Source organism: Mus caroli, unplaced genomic scaffold (assembly GCF_978045245.1).
Source record: "Mus caroli unplaced genomic scaffold, Mus_caroli_1 scaffold_11, whole genome shotgun sequence".
Lineage (NCBI taxonomy): Eukaryota > Metazoa > Chordata > Mammalia > Rodentia > Muridae > Mus > Mus caroli.
Window position 1 is genome coordinate 63667322 of NW_028227266.1, and position 19483 is coordinate 63686804.

Consider the following 19483-nt stretch of genomic DNA (forward strand, 5'->3'; position numbering starts at 1 on the left):
AAAATATTCAACAAGCTAAGCATAGTTACACACACCCTTTATGCCAGGACCCAAGAGGCATAGGCAAGTGGATCTCTGTGAGGTCAAGATCAGTCATATTTACTTAGTGAGTTCCAGAGTAGCCAGGGGCTGTAGTGAGACCCTGCCTCAAAAAAAGTTCAACAGATTATAATTACTCCATTAAACAGACTGAGCAGCAAAATTTCTGAAAAGCTGTTACATTGTTTTGATGTGTAATACATTATTTTTTATCTTTTGCCCTTAGCTTTTCAATTTATCAATTAAGAGAGTCCCTAATATGTTAAACCAATTGAAAGTATTTTTTTTCTGGATGCAGCTGTCACAATGTACATTTTAATTAGAAATGTCATTTATCTTACAAATTTGTATTTATCAACCTGATAACTTAAAATATTGTTTACTTTTCTAGCAACAGCCTTTGCGGCCCAATTTAGTGGAAACTAGTTGTCCCAATATACGAATGGATCCAAAATTATGCCCTGCTGATCCAGACTGGATAGCTTTCATTCACAGCAATGATATTTGGATATCAAACCTCGTAACCAGGGAAGAGCGGAGGATCACATACGCACACAATGGTGAGTGAGGCGCAGCTCTGCAGCTGGGTTTGCTGAGACTTTGAAAAGCTGGATTGACTTTTACTTCCATTTTGAAGTTAACATAAGCTGGGTGATCTTTAAGTTCAGGTGCTTAAAACTTTAAAGGAGGACAGCGAATGTATGGTCAGCCCCCTGAGATAATCCACTCTCTTCTTAGTCACTTTTTTTTTTTTAGATTTATTTATTTATTCTATGTAAATACACTGTAGCTGTCTTCAGACACTCCAGAAGAGGGCATCAGATTTCGTTATGGATGGTTGTGAGCCACCATGTGGTTGCTGGGATTTGAACTTGGGACCTTCGGAAGAGCAGTCGGTGATCTTAACCACTGAGCCATCTCGCCAACCCTCTTAGCCACTTTCAAGCACCACAGTGCACCTTTGCCATGCTTGTTCTAGGAAGACTGCCACCAGTTCCCTTAAAACCTTCTCATTAAATTAAAAAAAATTTTTTTTGATTGTTTTTTTGTATTCTGAGACAGAGTTTCTCTGTGTAGCCTGGCTGTCCTGGAACTCTCTCTGGCTATTTGGAACTGGCCTCAGAGATCTACCTGCCTCTGCCTCATGAGTGTTGGGATTAAAGGCATGAGCCACTACCACTCAGCCATTAAATGAAAAAAAAATTTTTTTTTGTTTTTTTTGTTTTTTTTTTTTTTTCAAGACAGGGTTTCTCTGTATAGCCCTGGCTGTCCTGGGACTCACTTTGTAGACCAGGCTGGCCTTGAACTCAGAAATCCACTGCCTCTGCCTCCCAAGTGCTGGGACTAAAGGTGGGCATCACCACTGCCCGGCAAGATTTATTATTACATCTAAGTACACTGTAGCTGTCTTCAGACACACCAGAAGAGGGTGTCAGAAGACATTACAGATGGTTGTGAGCCCCAGTGTGGTTGCTGGGATTTGAACTCAGGACCTTCAGAAGAGCAGTCAGTGCTCTTAACCGCTGAGCTATCTCTCCAGCTAAATGAACTTTTAATTTAAAAAATTAGATTTGTTTGGAGGATATAAACAGAATAACCAGTTACACATTATTAGAAACTTCCTGAAAAACAACCTCCCTGTTTTTGAGAGCCTGTTTACCTGCTGTTGTAATAGGAAAAAGTGGAATGTAGGTCCATGTGCATTATGGAAATATTTAAGTAGGCTTTGTTGAGTGACAAATGTAGTCTGAGGCAAGAGGAATACAAGTTTAATGCTGTCTTAGTTCAGGTTTTACTGCTATGAACAGACACCATAACCAAGGCAAGTCTTATAAGGACAACTTTTAGCTGAGGCTGGTTCACAGGTTCAGAGGTCCAGTCCACTATCATAAGGCCAGAGCATGACAGCGTCCAGACAGTAATGGTGCAGGAGGAGCTGAGAGTTTGTACATCTTGTTCCAAAGGCAAACAGGAAAAGACTGGCTTCCAGGAAGCTACGATGAGGAGCTTAAAGCCTATGCCCACAATGACACACTTCTTCCGACAAGGTCACACCTCCTAATAGTGTCACTCACTGGGCCAAGCATATTCAGACCATCACAAATGCTGTCTCAAAAAACAACAGTTGGTCATATTGATGCCTTTAAGCCTAGCACCTGAGAGGAAAAAGCAGGCAGATCTCTGAGTTTGAGGTCATCTTAGTCTACATAGTGAGTTCCTGGACAGCCAGGGATACCTAGTGAGACCCTGTCTCAAAAACAACAAAACCAAAAGTTCCAAATGGCAGAACATGACTGTGTTTCAAATTGATTGCTGGACTGAGTCCACGTGGAAGAAGCGATGTGTGGGAAGGAAGGCCTTCCTGTAGCTTCCTACCATTTTCTCCATCCTCACTCTCTCTGACGTTGGTGGGTCATTCACTACACGTCTCATTCATGTGTTGTGTGCAATTAGGTCTGTGATAGCTGTGTCTATAAAGGACACATGCAGACATTTGTGATAATTCCATTGGTCAGTCCCTAAGCAATATAGTGTAACAACCGTGTACATTGTCTACAGTGTATGTAATCTCATTAAAGCCTACATGCAAATGTGGCTGGGGTCTGGGGAGATACTGTCATGTTTTATGTAAAGAAACTTAGGCATTTGCAGCTTTTTGATATTTGACTAAGATCTTAAAGGAACCAACCTTTAGTGACCCTAAAGGAGAATCGTAGCAATGGTACAGACTTAACTATGGCGATGCTGGCCATCAAGCAGCTAAACAAACTACTAACAGCAAAATAGAGTGAGTCAATTGTGCATTACTTAAAGTACCAAGAGAAGTGGTGATTGGGAAAAACTTCTTAGCGAAGATGAACTGAGCTGACCCAAGCCATATCTGTATGTTAGTAAAGTGGTCCAGAAAAGGGTCTGTGTGAGAAAGGCCTTGGTCTAAAGGGAGCTGTGGCCTCTGTGAGGCGCTGAAGCACTCAGCTGTCCCGTCCCGTTGGGTCAGTGGAGTAGTTAGTCTTCAGCAGTTGAGCCAGGTGGCTATTGGTCGTACTGGATATAAATAGTTTTGAATACTACTGACCACAACACCAAGACCTGGCAGTGCATTGCTGCAGTCATGTGATGCTATGCTGGTGGACAATCATAGAGAGCAAGAAAGTGCAATATGATCAAATGTTGGAAAGGGAAGTACATTTTGCTTTTTCTTGAGTTTCCTTTAACACACCCGGAAGTAAGGAATGTTTAATAGCAGTAGAAATGTTAGGGGAGCTAGTTAATGAACCTGTTGAAAATTGAAGCCATTTTTCCTGCTGTTAACAACCATTGAACAGTACATACCACTTACCATATTTGAGGCTGGGACTACATAGCTCTCACAAAACTGTTAGAAGTAAGGCAGGTTAAAGTCTTTGTTTGTTTGTTTGTTTGTTTGTTTGTTTGTTTGTTTGTTGAGGCAGGCTCTCTCTTTCTCTTTGTAGCCCTGGTTGTCCTAGAACTCCCTATGTAGAACAGAACTCTAGAGATCTGCCTGCCTCTGTATACCAAGTGCGCTAATAGTGTGCGCCACTATGCCTGGCTTTCTTTCTTTTGTAAAATGGTTTTCCACCGAGAATTTTGTGAAGGGTAGCAGAATTTAGAGTAAAAAGACACTGGAATTCTACGGAATGTTATATTTTTTTTATTCTTTACTATATATAAAGGTATGTGGTATATTCATTATTTCTAGTATTAGTGTAGTAGATCAGCACACAGGCAAAGAATATAGAATAATACAGAGTTTAAGTGCTGGATCTACCCTTCATGAATTCTAACCTCATCATATTAGTTAGCTTACCTCTTGGTTTCTACATTTGTAACAATATGAACCAACTGAGGTCTTACTGAGTTAGTTTTTGTGCAGTGTTTAGACTGGTGCTGAAGCATAGGAAGGCTGGGAATGTCTATAGAGAAAGGGATGGAGGAAGGGGACATGCTCAGCCTGTGTGTTAATCAGGCTGGTTAATCAGGAGGTTGTGGTGAAAGCTGGCCTTAGAAAGTGAGTGTGATCAGTCAGGGTGAGTGTGAGCTTGCTCTGTGCTCAATATGGTGGAGAAATTTAGAAGTACTGGTTCCTGAGCCCAGTTACCCTCTGCTGGGAACACAAGGTGATACTAGTTATCCAGTGAGTGAGTAACTTGTAATAGTGGCAGAAATACAAGCCAGCAGTGCCTATCCTCACATCTAAAGGAGAACAAAATGGGAAATAAAGTTGGAGGCAGAGTTTATGGTAATGAAGAACCCAAGAAACCCAACACTGGTCTTGGCTCTTTTACTAACTGCACATTTCAGAACGCTTTGCACACACTGTTGTTATTAGCTTGGTGCTAAAACTCATTTAGCAGTAACCCCTGACATGGACTGACTTGAGAGTATTTATAAAGTTTGCTAGCTGTGCCTTTCCTTCAGCTGCTGCTGGATATTAGATTACAGTTTATCCGGTTGTGCTGCTGGTTATGTTACATACAACATCATAGATGTGTACTGTATGAAGCGACTGAATTCCAAATACATGACTCAATTTTTGGATAAGGGAGTATTAGTTCTTATTTTACATTAATTTCATACAATATAGAATAGAGATGATCAAAAGTGATAAATTGAAGCTGGGTGTACTGGCACATGACTTTAATCCCAGCATTTGGGAGGCAGAGGCAGGCAGATCTTTGAGTTCAAGGCCAGCCTGGTCTAAAAAGTGGGTTCTAGGACAACCAGGACTACCCAGAGGGGTTAAAAATAACAACAATAACAACAACAAAGCCTAAACAAACTCAGAGCTTACCTGTTTGCTGGGCATGGTGGTGCCCATAGTGCAAGCACTCGGGAGGCTGGCGCAGGAGGGTTACTATAGTGCAAGCACTTGGGAGGCTGGCGCAGGAGGGTTACTATAGTGCAAGCACTCGGGAGGCTGGCGCAGGAGGGTTACTATAGTGCAAGCACTCGGGAGGCTGAAGCAGGAGGGTTACTTGGAATTTAGGACTAGCCTGGGCAGCATGGTAAGACCCTGTTTTTAAAAAAGAAAATAAAATCATGAACACCAGATGCTGGAACTGTCAGACATGGTTAGTGAACATGTAAAATAATAAAGATGCGTCCTGGGGGGGGGTATGGGGGACTTTTGGGATAGCATTGGAAATGTAAATGAAGAAAATACCTAATTTAAAAAAAAAAAAAAAAAAGATGCGTCCTCACAGAGTTGAACACTCACTGAGCAGCCACTCTGCTTCTGGATATTTGCTCAAAAGAAATGAAAGCACATGTCCATGGAAGTTACTGTATAAGAACTTTATTCACAGTAACCAAATGCAGCCCACCACATGTCTGCAGAAGAATGGATGAAAAAGATCCACAGCATCACCCAACATGGTGGCCTCCACTGTTAATCCCAGTATTCAGGAGGCGAGGCAGGCCAGTCTCTGAGATGAGCCTATCACATTCAAGACCCCATCTGTCTTAATTACTGTTCTATAGCTGTGATGAAGTACCATGACCAAGTCAAGTCAACTTAGGAAGCGTTTAATTAGGAGTTTGCTTACAGTTTCAGAGGGTTGGCCAATGGTCACCATGGCAGAGAGTGAGAGGGCAGGCAGGCAGGCAGGCAGGCATGCATGCATGGAACTGGAGCAGTAATAGCTGGAAGCTCACATCTGATCCACAAGCATGAAGAGAGAGACACTGGTCCTGGTGTGCGCTTTTGAAACTTCAGAGCTCACCCCAGTGGCACACCTCCTCAATAAGACCACACTTCCTAATCCTTCCCTAACAGTTCCACTGCCTGGGGCCAAGCATTCAAATATGGGGGCGATTACAATGGAAACCATTCTCATTCAAAACCACTCCACTGTCTTTAAAAAGATCATAGCATCAACAGACCATTACTTAACAAGCAGGAGCTAAGAACCGACAAATGTCAAAACATTCAAGATTTTCAGAAACAAAGCACATATAAATTATACTGTAAACACTTTGCCAGGATACAAATCCTACATAATAATGCTTTGTGGTTGATTTGTTTAGGTATTTACCTAAGAGTGCTAAGAGGACTAGGGCGAAGCGCATGCTGAGCTCCATCATTGACATGCCACAGTGGAGTGAGACAGATTTGTCCAAGGTCACATGATAGGTAAATGGTGAAGCCTAGATGTGAATTCATTGTTTGGCTCCACAGTTTACCACTACAATCAGCTACCTTTCTTTAGAAGTGAAGGAAGCATTTTTCTCTGTCTCATTGCAGAAAAAGAGTTCAGGAAATAATTTTGCCTTTCATGTTTGTCCAGAGCTAGCCAACATGGAAGAGGATCCCAGATCAGCTGGTGTTGCCACCTTTGTTCTTCAAGAAGAATTTGACAGATACTCTGGCTACTGGTGGTGTCCCCAAGCTGAAAGAAGTAAGCAAATCCAAAGTAGTATGTGTGCAGGTCACTTTCAAGTATTAAGGGGTTTGACTGGGGATTGGCTGAGTAGACAGAGCCTAAAGCTGGAACAGGAACTTAAAATGTAATGAAAATTAAACCCTACTAGTAGCTATTTAGAAATAGGCCATGTTCCCCACATGAATTCTGTAGAGACAGTTACATTCTGTCTCAGTACCTCAAGTGTTCCTTGCTGGTTTTCAGCAACAAACAAAACAAAACAAAAAACCTGGCCTGTGTGAGGTCAAGTAGAATTATAGCAAGATCCACAAAATGAAGTGCGGTTAAACATATATGATGAGTAGCATCCGCATGAACAGATGAATGTGTGTGAATGACTGAGAGGCTTAAAGCAGTGGCCCACACAACCTAACACAACCCAGTGAGAAGTTCACTTACAATCATATGTGGCCTATTATAAGGTACACATATATTTTATAGACAAAATGCAAAACACAGCTTATGAAGCAATATTTCTTAGGTATTATGTTCTTTAATACTTTCTTCTCTGCTTCATTTTTTATTTCTTAAGATTTATTTACTCTTAATTTTATGTGTGTTGGTGTTTTCCTGCATGTATGTAAGTGTACCATGTATGTATCTGGGACCTGCAAAGGCCAGAAGAAGGGGTCAGATCCTAGGAACTGGAGTCACAGATGGTTGTAAGCTGCTACGCCGGTGCTGGAGACCCAGCTGGGGGCTCTGGAAGAGCAGCTCGTGCTCTGCTAGGAACCATTAATAAATCTTATGACATCAACATTGGTTGGCAGCTAGCCGTCTAAATATTTCTTTAGAGGACAATAAAAAATACATATTTTAGTCTATGTCTTAGATTTGGACTTTTATTTTCAAATATACACGTTTGCCCATTATTATACAGAACAATATTTTGACATAAACCATTCAATATAACTAAACTTTTGGCATTTTAAAGGAAATGTTGTGTTTTACTAAATAATTCAAAATATAAGATATATCATGTCAAAACCCTTCAAGATGTTTGCCCTGTATATGTGTATATAGGTGTGAATATATTTAAATAAACCACACATTTACATTTTTTTTCCTCCCAAAAGGATAAACTTTAAGTCCTTGTAAAAGGGACTTGGAAGTCACAAGAAGATGCAAAAGAATTCAGTTGTGTTGAATGATTTATGTCAACAGTCTTGTTCTACATAATTGTGATAAAACATTTACATTTTAAAATAAAATGTCCAAATCTCAGATAGGACTTTTAAATAAATTTTTTTCATGTTCCGTTAAAAAAGTATTCAAACTTTTAGCTGTAAACCAATAATAAGGTCTCTGTGTACACATTCAGCACTGTGAATAATTCAATAGAGTCAAAGCCTAGTGGTAGAATACCAACCTAGCATACTCAAGGACCCGAATTTAATCCCTGTCACCACTGATTCAGAGTGGCAGCCTAATGCATAAATTACTTCCCTTAGTAAAATACCTAGTTCTAGAAGGAATCATGAGCAAAGTATTCTATAATAATTATTCTAAATTCTTAATATCTAAATTCCTTTTAAGCTCCTAGTGGTGGTAAAATTCTTAGAATTCTCTATGAAGAAAATGATGAATCTGAGGTGGAGATTATTCATGTTACGTCCCCCATGTTGGAAACAAGGAGGGCAGATTCCTTTCGTTATCCTAAAACAGGTATGGCCTTTATTTATTCATTTCCTCCTCTGGTGTGCTGGCTCATGCTTGTAGTCCAGGTCTTGGAGGCCTGTGGCAGTAGGGGGTTATCAGGAGTTCAGGCCAGCCTGGGCTACACGATGAGTCCTTGTCTCAAAACCAATCCCAGATGTGCAGTCACTGAAGTGTGCAGTCAGCTTGATCATCGCCAGCTTTCATAAGGTTGTTTGTTCATCAGGTATAGTTTTGGAATCTTTAATTGCTTTCAGAGGTGGACATGTTCATAAAACTGGTACTTGAGGCTTTGGGAAGTCAGCTGGAGGACGTCCCTCCCTGTCAAAGACATCGGGGGTTTTCCTCTCTAAGCAGTTGGACTTTTGTCTGTTTGCTGTTTACAAACATTTTATTACAGAAACCATAGGCAGTTTCCCTTAGTTTTCACACTGACTCTTTCTAGTATTTTAGCCTTTTTTGTATTTGCTACCTATGTGAATTTGAGGTAGGTTCTACGATGTTTGCACAATAGAGCCCTGGCTATATACACTATTACAGACTTAATAAAATCTGAAGGATTTGTGGGGTCTTGTGAAGTCTTGGAGTGATTGTGGTCTTATCCTTTGTTTCTTTCTAAAGGCACAGCAAACCCAAAGGTCACTTTCAAGATGTCGGAGATTGTTGTTGATGCTGCAGGAGGGGTAAGTGTAAGGATCAGCACTCTAACTGTGATGCACTCTCCTTGCTGAGGCCGTGTGCCTCATGAGTTAGAGTTGACCTGAGTTTTTCCCCTAGGAGGAATTCTCCTAGTAGGCCTGGGAAGCAGGATATAAAGGGACCTGTGTCCCAGAACTCACATAAAATAGCTTGCTGTTGTAGTATGTGCTTGTAATCCCAGCACTCAGGCTGTGAAGACAGACAGATCCCTGGGGCTCTCTAGACAGCCAGCTTAGCCTGCTTATTGAATTCCAGGTCAATGAAAGACAGTGTCTCAAAACAAACAAACAATCCTGAGGTATAAACAAATCTGGCCTCTGCATACATCCATCACCACACACACACATTTCCCTCTTGCAGACAGTTTTGTTCTTTGACTCTGTTATTACTCAGTCATTGAAAGCAGTGGCTTACCTTCCGCGTTGGGTGTGCATCAGATCTGCGGTGGACTAAACCACCCATATTTCTCTAGCACTGCTGCTTTCCGTTTGGACATGCTCACAAGAGCATTAAAATGCAGAGCTGGAGAGATGGCTCAGCGGGAAAGACCATATACTGTTCTTGTAGAAGACCCAAATTCCATGTCAGAAGGGTTGCCACTGTCTATAACTCCATCTCCAGAGGATCTAATGTCCTCTTTTGATTTCCACCAGTGCCTGCATTCATACACACATACCCAATATAGACACACACATACCTAAAAATAAAGCTTAAAATATTTTTTTTCTTTTTTGTTGTTGGTTTTTTTTTTGTTGTTGTTGTTTTTGTGTTTTTGAGACAGGGCTTCTCTGTGTAGCCCTTGCTGTCCTGGAATTCACTTTGTAGACCAGGCTGGCCTCGAACTTAGAAATCCGCCTGCCTCTGCCTCCCAAGTGCTGGGATTAAAGGCGTGCGCCACCATTGTCCGGCTAAAATATTTTTTTTTAAAGTAAATTTTCTTTCTAGACTTTTTTTTAATTACTATGGTAGGGTTTTGTTGTTGTTTGGGGATTGTTTGTTTTGAGACAGGATCTTTCTACGAAGCCTTAGCTGTCCTGGAATTTTCTATGTAGAACAGGCTAGCCTTTCACAAAGATTAGCCTGCCTCTGTATCCTGAGTGGACTGCTGGTATACTCTACTATGCTAGCTTACCTCACTCAGTTCTAGGCAACCACTATAGACTTGCCTGATTTGAGTATTCATATGAACAAAATCATACAGTATGTTGTCTGGATTATTTGTTTAGTATTTTCAAAGTCCATTGGTGAGAGTGTGTGTGTGTGTGTGTGTGAGAGAGAGAGAGAGAGAGAGATCTAACTCAGGGCCTCAGTCATGTCCTAGTGAACTACATCTCCAGCCCATTACTTCATTTCTTTTTCTTGTGTATGCTGGGGTGGGAGTGGGGCAGTAAATGCAAATGCATAGAAACCAACAGTCAATGTCAAGTGTTTTCCTTGATCAATTTCCACTTCATTTTTTGTTTATTTTATAACATTTTATATGTATAGGTATTTTGCTTGTATGCTTGCCTGTGTACTATGTGTGTGCTTGGTGGCTAAAAGAGAGTATTAGGTTCCCTGGAGTTAATAGATGGTAAGCACATGCATGGGTGCTGGAAATTGAACCCAGATCCTCTGGAAGAGCAGCTAGTACTCTTAACCACTAAGTCCTCCTTCCAGCCTCTGTTTTACTTTTTGAGATAGAATCTCTCACTGCACCTGGAACTTACTGATCAGCTAGACTGGCTGGCTAGCCTGCTAGCTACAGAGTTCCTCCTGTTTCTGCTTCCCCAGTGCTGAGACAGCACAGTGCTTCTATGCCTGCTGTTTTCTTGGGTACTGGAGATCCAAACTTAGGTCTTCATGCTTGTCAGGCAAGAAATTTACCAACTGAGCCATCTCCCCATCTCCTTTCATTTCTTTGGTGAATATTATTTTATTACTTACCTCTTCATCAGTTGATGGGTATTCGGGTTGTTCATTTTTTTGCTCTTAAAAGAAAAGCTGTCGTGAAGCCAGACATGTGCGTATATTATATTGCAGGAGGCTGAGGTAGAAGCCTGAAGCAAGAGCCTCATAAATTTGCATATTGGGCTATGTAGTGGGACTATGTCTCTTGAGAGAAAGTGAAAAGGAAGGGTTGCAGAGAGAGACTGAATGTGTGCACTCGGGTGTGCAAGTGCTTTTGAAAGGTGATGTTTGTGTTTCTCTGGGGTATACCTGGGATGATGGTTGGGTCATGTGATAAGGCTCTATTCAATCTTTTGTGGAGCTACCAGGCGGTTTTGAAAATTATATTTCCACCAACAGTACATGAGGGTTTCAGTTTCTCCACATCATCCTAACAGTTGTCATGGTCCGTGTTATTCATCACAGCTATCCATTTAGAAGCCATAGCTCACAGGGTTCGATTTACATTTCCCTGTGGCTAAAGTTCTCGGTGTTTATTGGCCACTTAAGTGGCTTCTTTGAAAAACTAGCTATTCAGATCCTTTGACTTTTTTTTTTTTTTTTTTTTTTTTTTTTTTTTTTTTTGGATTTTTGAGACAGGGTTTCTCTGTGTCACCCTGGCTGTCCTGGAACTCACTCTGTAGACCAGGCTGGCCTTGAACTCAGAAATCCGCCTGCCTCTGCCTCCTGAGTGCTGAGATTAAAGGCTTGCGCCACCACGCCCAGCTCTTGACCATTTTTTTAAAAAAATTATTTACTTTATGTATATGCATACACTACAGCTGTTTTCAGACACACACATGTCATCAGATTCCATTACAGATGGTTGTAAGCCACCATGTGGTTGCTGAGAATTGAACTCAGGACCTCTGGAAGAGCAGTCATTGCTCTTATCCACTGAGCCATCTCTCCAGCCTCCTTTGACCATTTTTTAAAATGTACTTATTTTTTTAATTTTGTTTGCTAAACTTTTTTTTTTAATTAAATTAATATATTTTTTTTAAGATTTATTTATTTATTATATGTAAGTACACTGTAGCTGTCTTCAGACACTCCAGAAGAGGGAGTCAGATCTCGTTACGGATGGTTGTGAGCCACCATGTGGTTGCTGGGATTTGAACTCTGGACCTTCGGAAGAGCAGTCGGGTGCTCTTACCCACTGAGCCATCTCACCAGCCCCTGCTAAACTTTTTTGTTTGTTTGTTTTGTTTTGTTTTTTTAGAGACAGGGTTTCTCTGTGTAGCCCTAGCTGTCCTGGAACTCACTCTGTAGACCAGGCTGACCTTGAACTCACAGAGATCTGTCTGCCTCTGCCTCCCAAGTACTGGGATTAAAAGTGTGCACTACCACTGCCCAGCAGTTTGCTAAACTTTTAAAGGAAAAAAGTTTGCCTATAGAGTCCATTCCAGTAATATATTACACAAACATATTTAGGCTAAGATATAGGGACTTAAGGACTGTTATTTCTAGATTCTAGACCTGAAGTGAGCAAAACTTGAGCCTGTCATTTATTGTCAAGGGCTTTGTTAGGATTTCTCCCTAAAGAAGCCTGAGATCATATCCTGGGCAGCAAGCACCAGCTCAGGAACTCTGACCGCCGCTGGCTTTTACTGTCCACTTCAAACCTTTCAAGTACTGTGTCTAAAAAGGTGACATAAGGAGACTAGACTAGTGAGTGTGTTCTTTTCTGTCTTCTCTAACTATATTCCTTTTTCTTCCTACTAGATTATAGATGTCATAGATAAAGAACTGGTTCAACCTTTTGAGATTCTGTTTGAGGGAGTTGAATATATTGCCAGAGCCGGATGGACTCCAGAGGGAAAACAGTGCGTATGTTAAATTGTCTCTTCATTACAACTAAGTTAGATCCAGAGTTTAGAGTGTCAGTGCTGTAGGCTTTGCCTTCCCATGTAAATTGGCACTATGTTCTGTCTGCTCAGGCCTTTCCCCTGAACTCAGTGAATGCACAGATTTGTAAGCATAAACATATGCCATTGTGACTATAGGAATAATTTTTTAAAGACCCTGTCTTCAAAAAAAAAAAAAAAAGAATTGATAGGTACTGAGGGAGAGAACAGAAGGTTATCATTTCCTGAGAGCTTGCTGTAGTCCTGATTTCTCCTCGTTCTTTTGAACAGTGCCTGGTCCATCCTACTAGACCGTTCCCAGACTCACCTGCAGATAGTTCTGATCTCCCCTGAGTTATTCATCCCAGTAGAAGATGATGCCATGGACAGACAGAGACTCATAGAGTCAGTTCCTGACTCTGTGACACCACTGATCATCTATGAAGAAACAACAGACATCTGGATAAATGTATGCATTTCTGATCTTGAACTTGGCTGTGTATTTTCTCAGGATACTCAGGCAGATGGAATTCTATAGCAAAATGTATCCTTAAGTCTAAGGGAGCCGTGAACATTTTGAGTTGGAATGATGACTCCAGAATGGAGTAGTTTGTGGCAGGAAATAGATACTACTGAAATGGCAGCTCAGGAGTCAGGGTAGTGAGCCCACAGCCTCAGCTCTGGCTTCTGTGCTTCTGAGAAGACCTTCAAGAGCTGTGTCTAGAAACTATTTTTTAAGTTAGCAAACTATGCCAAATATACTAGTTTTAGATTGAGTTTTACATTTTAACATAAAAATTAGATATAAAATAAAAACATTTCTCTGTTTCTCTATTTGAAAGCAGGTTTCCTGTGATTCACTCAAAACAGATGAACATCTGTTTTCCTTCAGCTGTTAGGATATCTCTCTTTGGAAAACAAAAGCAAAGCATGCTGTCCTCCTTGCCTGGGTAGTAAGATTTGTACTGCTATAAGCTGTCTGTGCTTCAGAGAGGACAGAGATGGAGAGGATAGATAGCCTTGGCCATGTCGTTCTTTTTGCTATCTTCCATTTGGAAATGTTTACATCTCAGGGCGTGAAATCTTTGTCTAAAGTAAAATAAATGTAAGGCCAGGCAGAAAGCTAGCACGGTGAAGGCAGCCAATCCTCGCACTGACTGCTGATGCCTGGTCATCTATGGAGTGTGTTTATTAATGCATATAGTAAATTAAGCTGTTCATTTTGCAGATCCACGATATTTTTCATGTTTTTCCTCAAACTCATGAAGATGAAATTGAGTTTATTTTTGCCTCTGAATGCAAAACAGGTTTTCGTCATCTGTATAAAATCACATCCATTTTAAAGGAGAGCAAATATAAACGGTCCAGTGGTGGACTACCTGCCCCAAGTAAGAAGCCTTCCTTATTTATGTACTTAATGTCTTTATATTTTATTTGTTTTGCATATATGCATCATAGAGCAAGGATGTGCAGGTCAGAAGACAGCTTATAGAAGTCAGTTCTGTCCTACTGTTGTGTGAGCTTCAAAGATGAAACTCAGGACTTCAGACTTGATGTCAAGGGCCTTTACCCACTGAGCCATCTCACCAGCCACAATGCCTTTTTTATATTTTTCATAAGCATCAGGACTTGTTTCAGTAAACACATGTATTAACTGAAATACCAGTCTGTGCATGCAGAAAACAGCAAATTCTCAATGAATACATGTTATTAATAGTGGGTAATCTCTGAGTGATTAGAATACCTATTTTTATGACATCTTTGCCTTAATTACAATTTTTAATTTGTTTGAAATGAGCACACAAGTGCTTGCCTTGGCAGCATATATACTAAAACTGAAGGAAAAAAAGGGGCTCCATGTTATTTTTATATATAAATAACTTAAAAAAAAATACAAGATCTCACTACCCAGGTCTGGCTGGCCTTCAACTCATTATGCAAACCAGGCTGGCCTCAAGCTCACAGAGACCCGCCTGCCTCTGCTGCCCAAGGGAAAGTTTGGGATTGAAAGCTTGTGCCACTACACTAGGCTTTTGCAAAATGAAACTAGTATAGGGATACTAGAGAGAGCTCAGAGTTTATGAGCACTTGCTGTTCTTGCAGAGAGCCCAGATTCTGTTCCCAGCTTCTCCATGGCAGCTCACAGGTACCCATAACTCCAGTTCCAGGGGATCCAATGCTGCCTTCTGTCTTCCATGGACAATGACCAGGCATACGTGTGATACACATACCTATTTGCAGGCGCTCATACATACACATACAATAAAAATAAATCTTTTAAAACTATATATTTAGAAAATCTTTTAAAACTACATATATACCGATATATGTGTAGCATATGTCATATATACAGTCTATGTAGTCTACGTATTTGTTTATCCAGTGTTTCTTGATGGATACCTGGGTTGCTTTATATGACACTGCTATGGCCATGTATGTTCCTCTCTTGGCTTTCCATTGTTTTGAGAATAGCTACCAGAAGGTCAATGCATGACTCATATATTCTTTTTTTATTAGATGTTTTGTTCATTTACATTTCAAATGCTATCCCCTTTTCTAGTTTCCTCTCTGAAAATCTCCTATGCCCTCCCCCTTTATATTCCTAATAGCAATATGTAAGAGCTTTTGTTTCTTTGTGGGTTTGCTTGTTAATGTTTGGGGGATATGTTTATTTAATTTCTACATGTAAGAATGGTTTGCCCTGCATGCATACCTATGTACAACATGCGTGCCTGGTGCTTGTGGAAGATGGGGAAAGGAATAGATATCCTGGAACTGGATTTACAGATGGTTGTGAGCCACTGTGTTGTTTCTGGGAACCAAACCTGGGTCCTCCGCAAGGACAAGTGCTCTTAACTGCTGAGCTGTCTCTGCAGCCCCAGGGTTTGTTTGGTTTGGTTTGGTCTGGTCTGGTTTGGTTTTTAAAGACAGAATTGTATTCTGTAGTTCAGGCTTCCTTCCAATTCTGCACAACCCTGTCTCACCCTCCCTCCCCTGTGCTGATATTACAGGTATGTGCCACTCCACAGGCCAAGTTTTATTTCTTTATATCCTTGGCAGCACTTGTTAGTTTCTGTCTTCTTGTTTTTGTGTGGGTGTGTTTTATCTTTTTTTGTTGTTGTGAATTTTTTAAAATAGATTTTCTCAAGACAGGGTCTGACTATGTAGCCCTGGCTGTCCCAGAACTCACTCTGTAGACCAGGCTGGCCTTGAACTCACTGAGATATCCTGCTTCTGCCTTGTGGGTGCTGGGATTAAAGGTGTGTGCCATAATAACGGATTGTGGCTTTTTTTTCACTCTAATAAATGTAAAGTGGTATTTTCCATTTAAGTTCTTTCTTTTCATACACATGAATGCCATACTAGAAACCGAGCCTTAGACTGTGTCACTGAGTTACATCCCTAACACTTTTTGGGTTTAGTTTGAGACAGTCTGAGAAGATGACTGAGTAACTGGCCTCACACCTGTCACCAAGCCAGCCTGAAGAGGCACCCTGTGGTTTTGATACAGGTTCCCTAATGAATGACGAGAGAAATACCTATTCAAGTCCTTTGGATTCTTAGGTTTTTCTGAATGGTCTTTTAATTACTGGCATTTGGGGAGCAGTGAGCTTGAATCCAACCAAGTCAATACTATATATGACTATGTGCGTTTCTTTAGAGACAGACCAGGTCTTATAAATCCCCACAGACTTGTGGGCCTCATAACCCAATTCAGACTACTCTCCCTCTTTTAAAAATAAATAAATATAAAATAAATGAAAAAAATTAAAAAAATAATAATAATAAAATAAAAAATAAAAAATCCCAACAGAGCTTCTTCCAGGGAGCTTCAGCTTAGCTTAGCCCTGGACTTAAAATTGCCTTGCCAGTTCCTCTGTTGCTCAGGGGTGAGTGCGCTCACACAGGGAGGAGGAGCAAAAGGGCTAAGACAATCCTTCTGAAGCAATACTACATCTTACAACCTGCTACTGCTCAGTGAGCGAGCGCCAACCTCAGGGCTGGCTCCCTGCTCCCATCAGCACCTCTTTGCCAATGCTTGGTCTTATGTGCATGTATGTATGTGTATGTATGTATATTATGTGCATGTATGTATATTTTTTTAATTGCTTCATCACAAGTTTTTTTACTTTGTAAGTATGTTCACTTGTTTTTTCTTTCTCCTCCTTTCTTTCTCCCTGTTTTAGCTGTGATGTGAAACTCCTGTTGCTCATAACGATGTGTTATATACATTTCCCCATCATAAAATAGCAAGCTACACTTCTGTGTCTCAGAAAAATAAGGCTGATTTCTTAACTCACCATCCTTAGCTGTTTCCAGAGATCTCAGCAGCTGGAAGGGAGAAATGGTTTTCATTTTTCAATCTCTTCCTTAGGCCTCTGAAGAGGCCCCATCCAGACAGACTCTCAGGCAGGCATATGGGGCATTTGACATTAGTGTGGCTAAAAATAGCCAATTTAATTTTTGGCAAGTGAAAAAGAATTGCATTAAAATTTTTCTTCTTTGCTTTAAAAATGGTTTGTTGCATTTCCAGAACAAATGTCAGCTTAGTTAACCTCCATGTCGGATCAGTATCCAAAAGGCAGGCACTGTTTTTCTGGCTTTACCATAGAATCTCTTTGGTTGGATGTGGTGGCACACTCCTTTGATTCCAGCACTGAGGAGGCAGGAGTGGGTGCATCTCTGAGTTCCAGGACAGTTCTTGGTATACATAGTCAATTCCAGAGCAGCCAGGTTACATAGTAAAACTGCCTCAAAGGATGTATTTTTCTGTTTTCAGACTTCCTGCATGAGTTTTTATTTGGGGGGGGGGGGGAGGTATTTTTTTTTAGTTACCATTCTTGAACATTTTGAAAACTTATAAGTTGGTTTTGTCATCATTGGGTTGTTTGTTTGTTTGTCACAGAGTCTTACTGTGTAGCCCTGACTGTCCTGGAACTCACTATGAAGACCAGGCTGTCCTCAAACTTGCAGAGATTCACGACCCCTTGCCTCTCAAGTCCTAGGACTAAAAGTGTGTGCCACCATGACTAGCAGGATATTTTTAGCTGTAATTTTTAATATCCATTTGAAATAACTTTTAGTACAATATGACCAACAATTGTCTTTATCTAGTTCCAAAACATTTTCATTACCTCAAACCTAACAATGATGATTTTGTTTTTGTTTTATTGCTGCTTTTTGGAAAAGACAGTTTAGAAAACTTTTCTACATTGTTTCATTTGTTTATGATCTGGAATAAAGTACTGAGTTTTGATTGTATTCATTTTCAGGTGATTTCAAGTGTCCTATCAAAGAAGAAATAACAATTACCAGTGGTGAATGGGAAGTACTTGGCCGGCATGGATCTAATGTATGTCTTTTATTCTACTAATATGCTTAGTCAACCTCTGCTCTGCATATATAGTGCAGAAAGATGAATAATGCAGTGTGTGTGTGACCCCAGTAGTGTTTTACAGTAGCAAGTTAGGGCCTAAGGGAATACAAGCTGTTACCAGGAAAGAACATTAGTTTAATCAGAGTGTGGAGGCTCACACCTTTCCTTATAGCACTTGGGAGGCAGAGGCAGGTGAATCTCTGTCTGCGTAGCAAGCTTCAGGATACCCAGGGCTACAACTGTGTCTTTAAAAAGATGTATTTTAAATTATAAAGCTCACCTATTTCATGGGTACAAGATACATTACTTACGTGTGTGTGTGTGTGTGTGTGTGTGTGTATTATCTGCACCACATGCACACCTGGTGCCTATGGAGGCCAGAAGAGTGTGTCAGATCCCTCAGACGGAGTTACAGACAGTTCTTAGCTCCATGCACCTGCTGAGAATAGAACCAGAGTCCCGTGGGAGAGCAGCCAGTGCTTTTAAGCACCGACCCTCATGCCAGCCCAGATCACCATTGTTAGATATATTATTGCCAGTTAGTAAGGAAACAATTTGTGTGTTAAGAGTTTAACAAAGTTGTGAGTTCACAAATAACCTAAATATTATTTTTTAGACATGATAGACTGTTCATGTTTTTAATTGTAAATTATATTTAGCATTCCTGAGGTAGAAATGTTCTTTTATTTACCTGTTATCTCACAGATTTAACCTTTTTAGCGTAGTTTAACAGGGAAAAGCTGTGCTCTGAGCACGTGGCTTTCAGTAACAATTCAATGAGAGCATTTGTGCATTTCTAGGTCAACACTAGGGATTAGACTCAGCCTGAAGATGCTGGGCAGGTGCTCTAGATTTAAGCTATTCATCCCAGCTATTCATCATATATACATCCCAGCTATTCTTGTGTTCTTATTTTGGGACTGGGTCTTTCTTGCTAAGGTTCCAGGTTGGGCTTGAACTTCACTCTGTAGAGCAGACAGGCCATGAATCTCATTGTGGAATTCTAGGTTCTAATAACAAAAATTATACTGAGGTAAATTTCCTGAGCCATCAAGATGTCTCTGTATGTGAAGGCACTTGCTGCTGAGTCTTACAGCCAAGCTGCATTCCTGGAGCATACATGGTAGAAGGACAGGTGTGTCCTCCCTCATTTTGTCCTGTTTGCCACATGCATGCTGTACCACACTTCTGTGTGCATGTGTGCGCACACACCAATTTATTTAATTGCAGGAATTGTAGTAGTTGGGGTTAAGAGCTACTAGAGGATTCTGACATAAATCCCAAAATTGAATGAGCAGAGGATTATTTGGACAACCTAAATGACTCCCTGTTCACCCTGTGTGCATCCATCTCCACGTCATTCTAGTTTTTGTGGTGTGTTTGTTCCTCTCAAATTCTTCCCTATTACCCTGCATGTTTGCTTTGTTTCTTGTCTCTTTGTTGCCTTTTCCCTCCTCAGCTTTTACAAGTCCCTCTGTTCTGCTCAGACTTCT

The 19483-nt window shown here is 40.7% G+C and overlaps 1 protein-coding gene across 4 annotated transcripts in view; it reads left to right on the forward strand.

The window, feature by feature from the left end:
- Nucleotides 1-19483, forward strand: part of Dpp8 (dipeptidyl peptidase 8) — a 52339-nt gene that overhangs the window by 12507 nt on the left and 20349 nt on the right. For all 4 annotated transcript variants that reach the window (XM_021173428.3, XM_029481360.2, XM_029481361.2 and 1 more), the window contains 8 exons: nucleotides 431-599; nucleotides 6348-6458; nucleotides 8019-8147; nucleotides 8760-8821; nucleotides 12492-12592; nucleotides 12905-13082; nucleotides 13842-14001; nucleotides 17887-17966. In XM_021173428.3, coding sequence (XP_021029087.1) covers nucleotides 431-599; nucleotides 6348-6458; nucleotides 8019-8147; nucleotides 8760-8821; nucleotides 12492-12592; nucleotides 12905-13082; nucleotides 13842-14001; nucleotides 17887-17966 — 990 coding nt within the window. The remainder of the gene's footprint in view (nucleotides 1-430; nucleotides 600-6347; nucleotides 6459-8018; nucleotides 8148-8759; nucleotides 8822-12491; nucleotides 12593-12904; nucleotides 13083-13841; nucleotides 14002-17886; nucleotides 17967-19483) is intronic.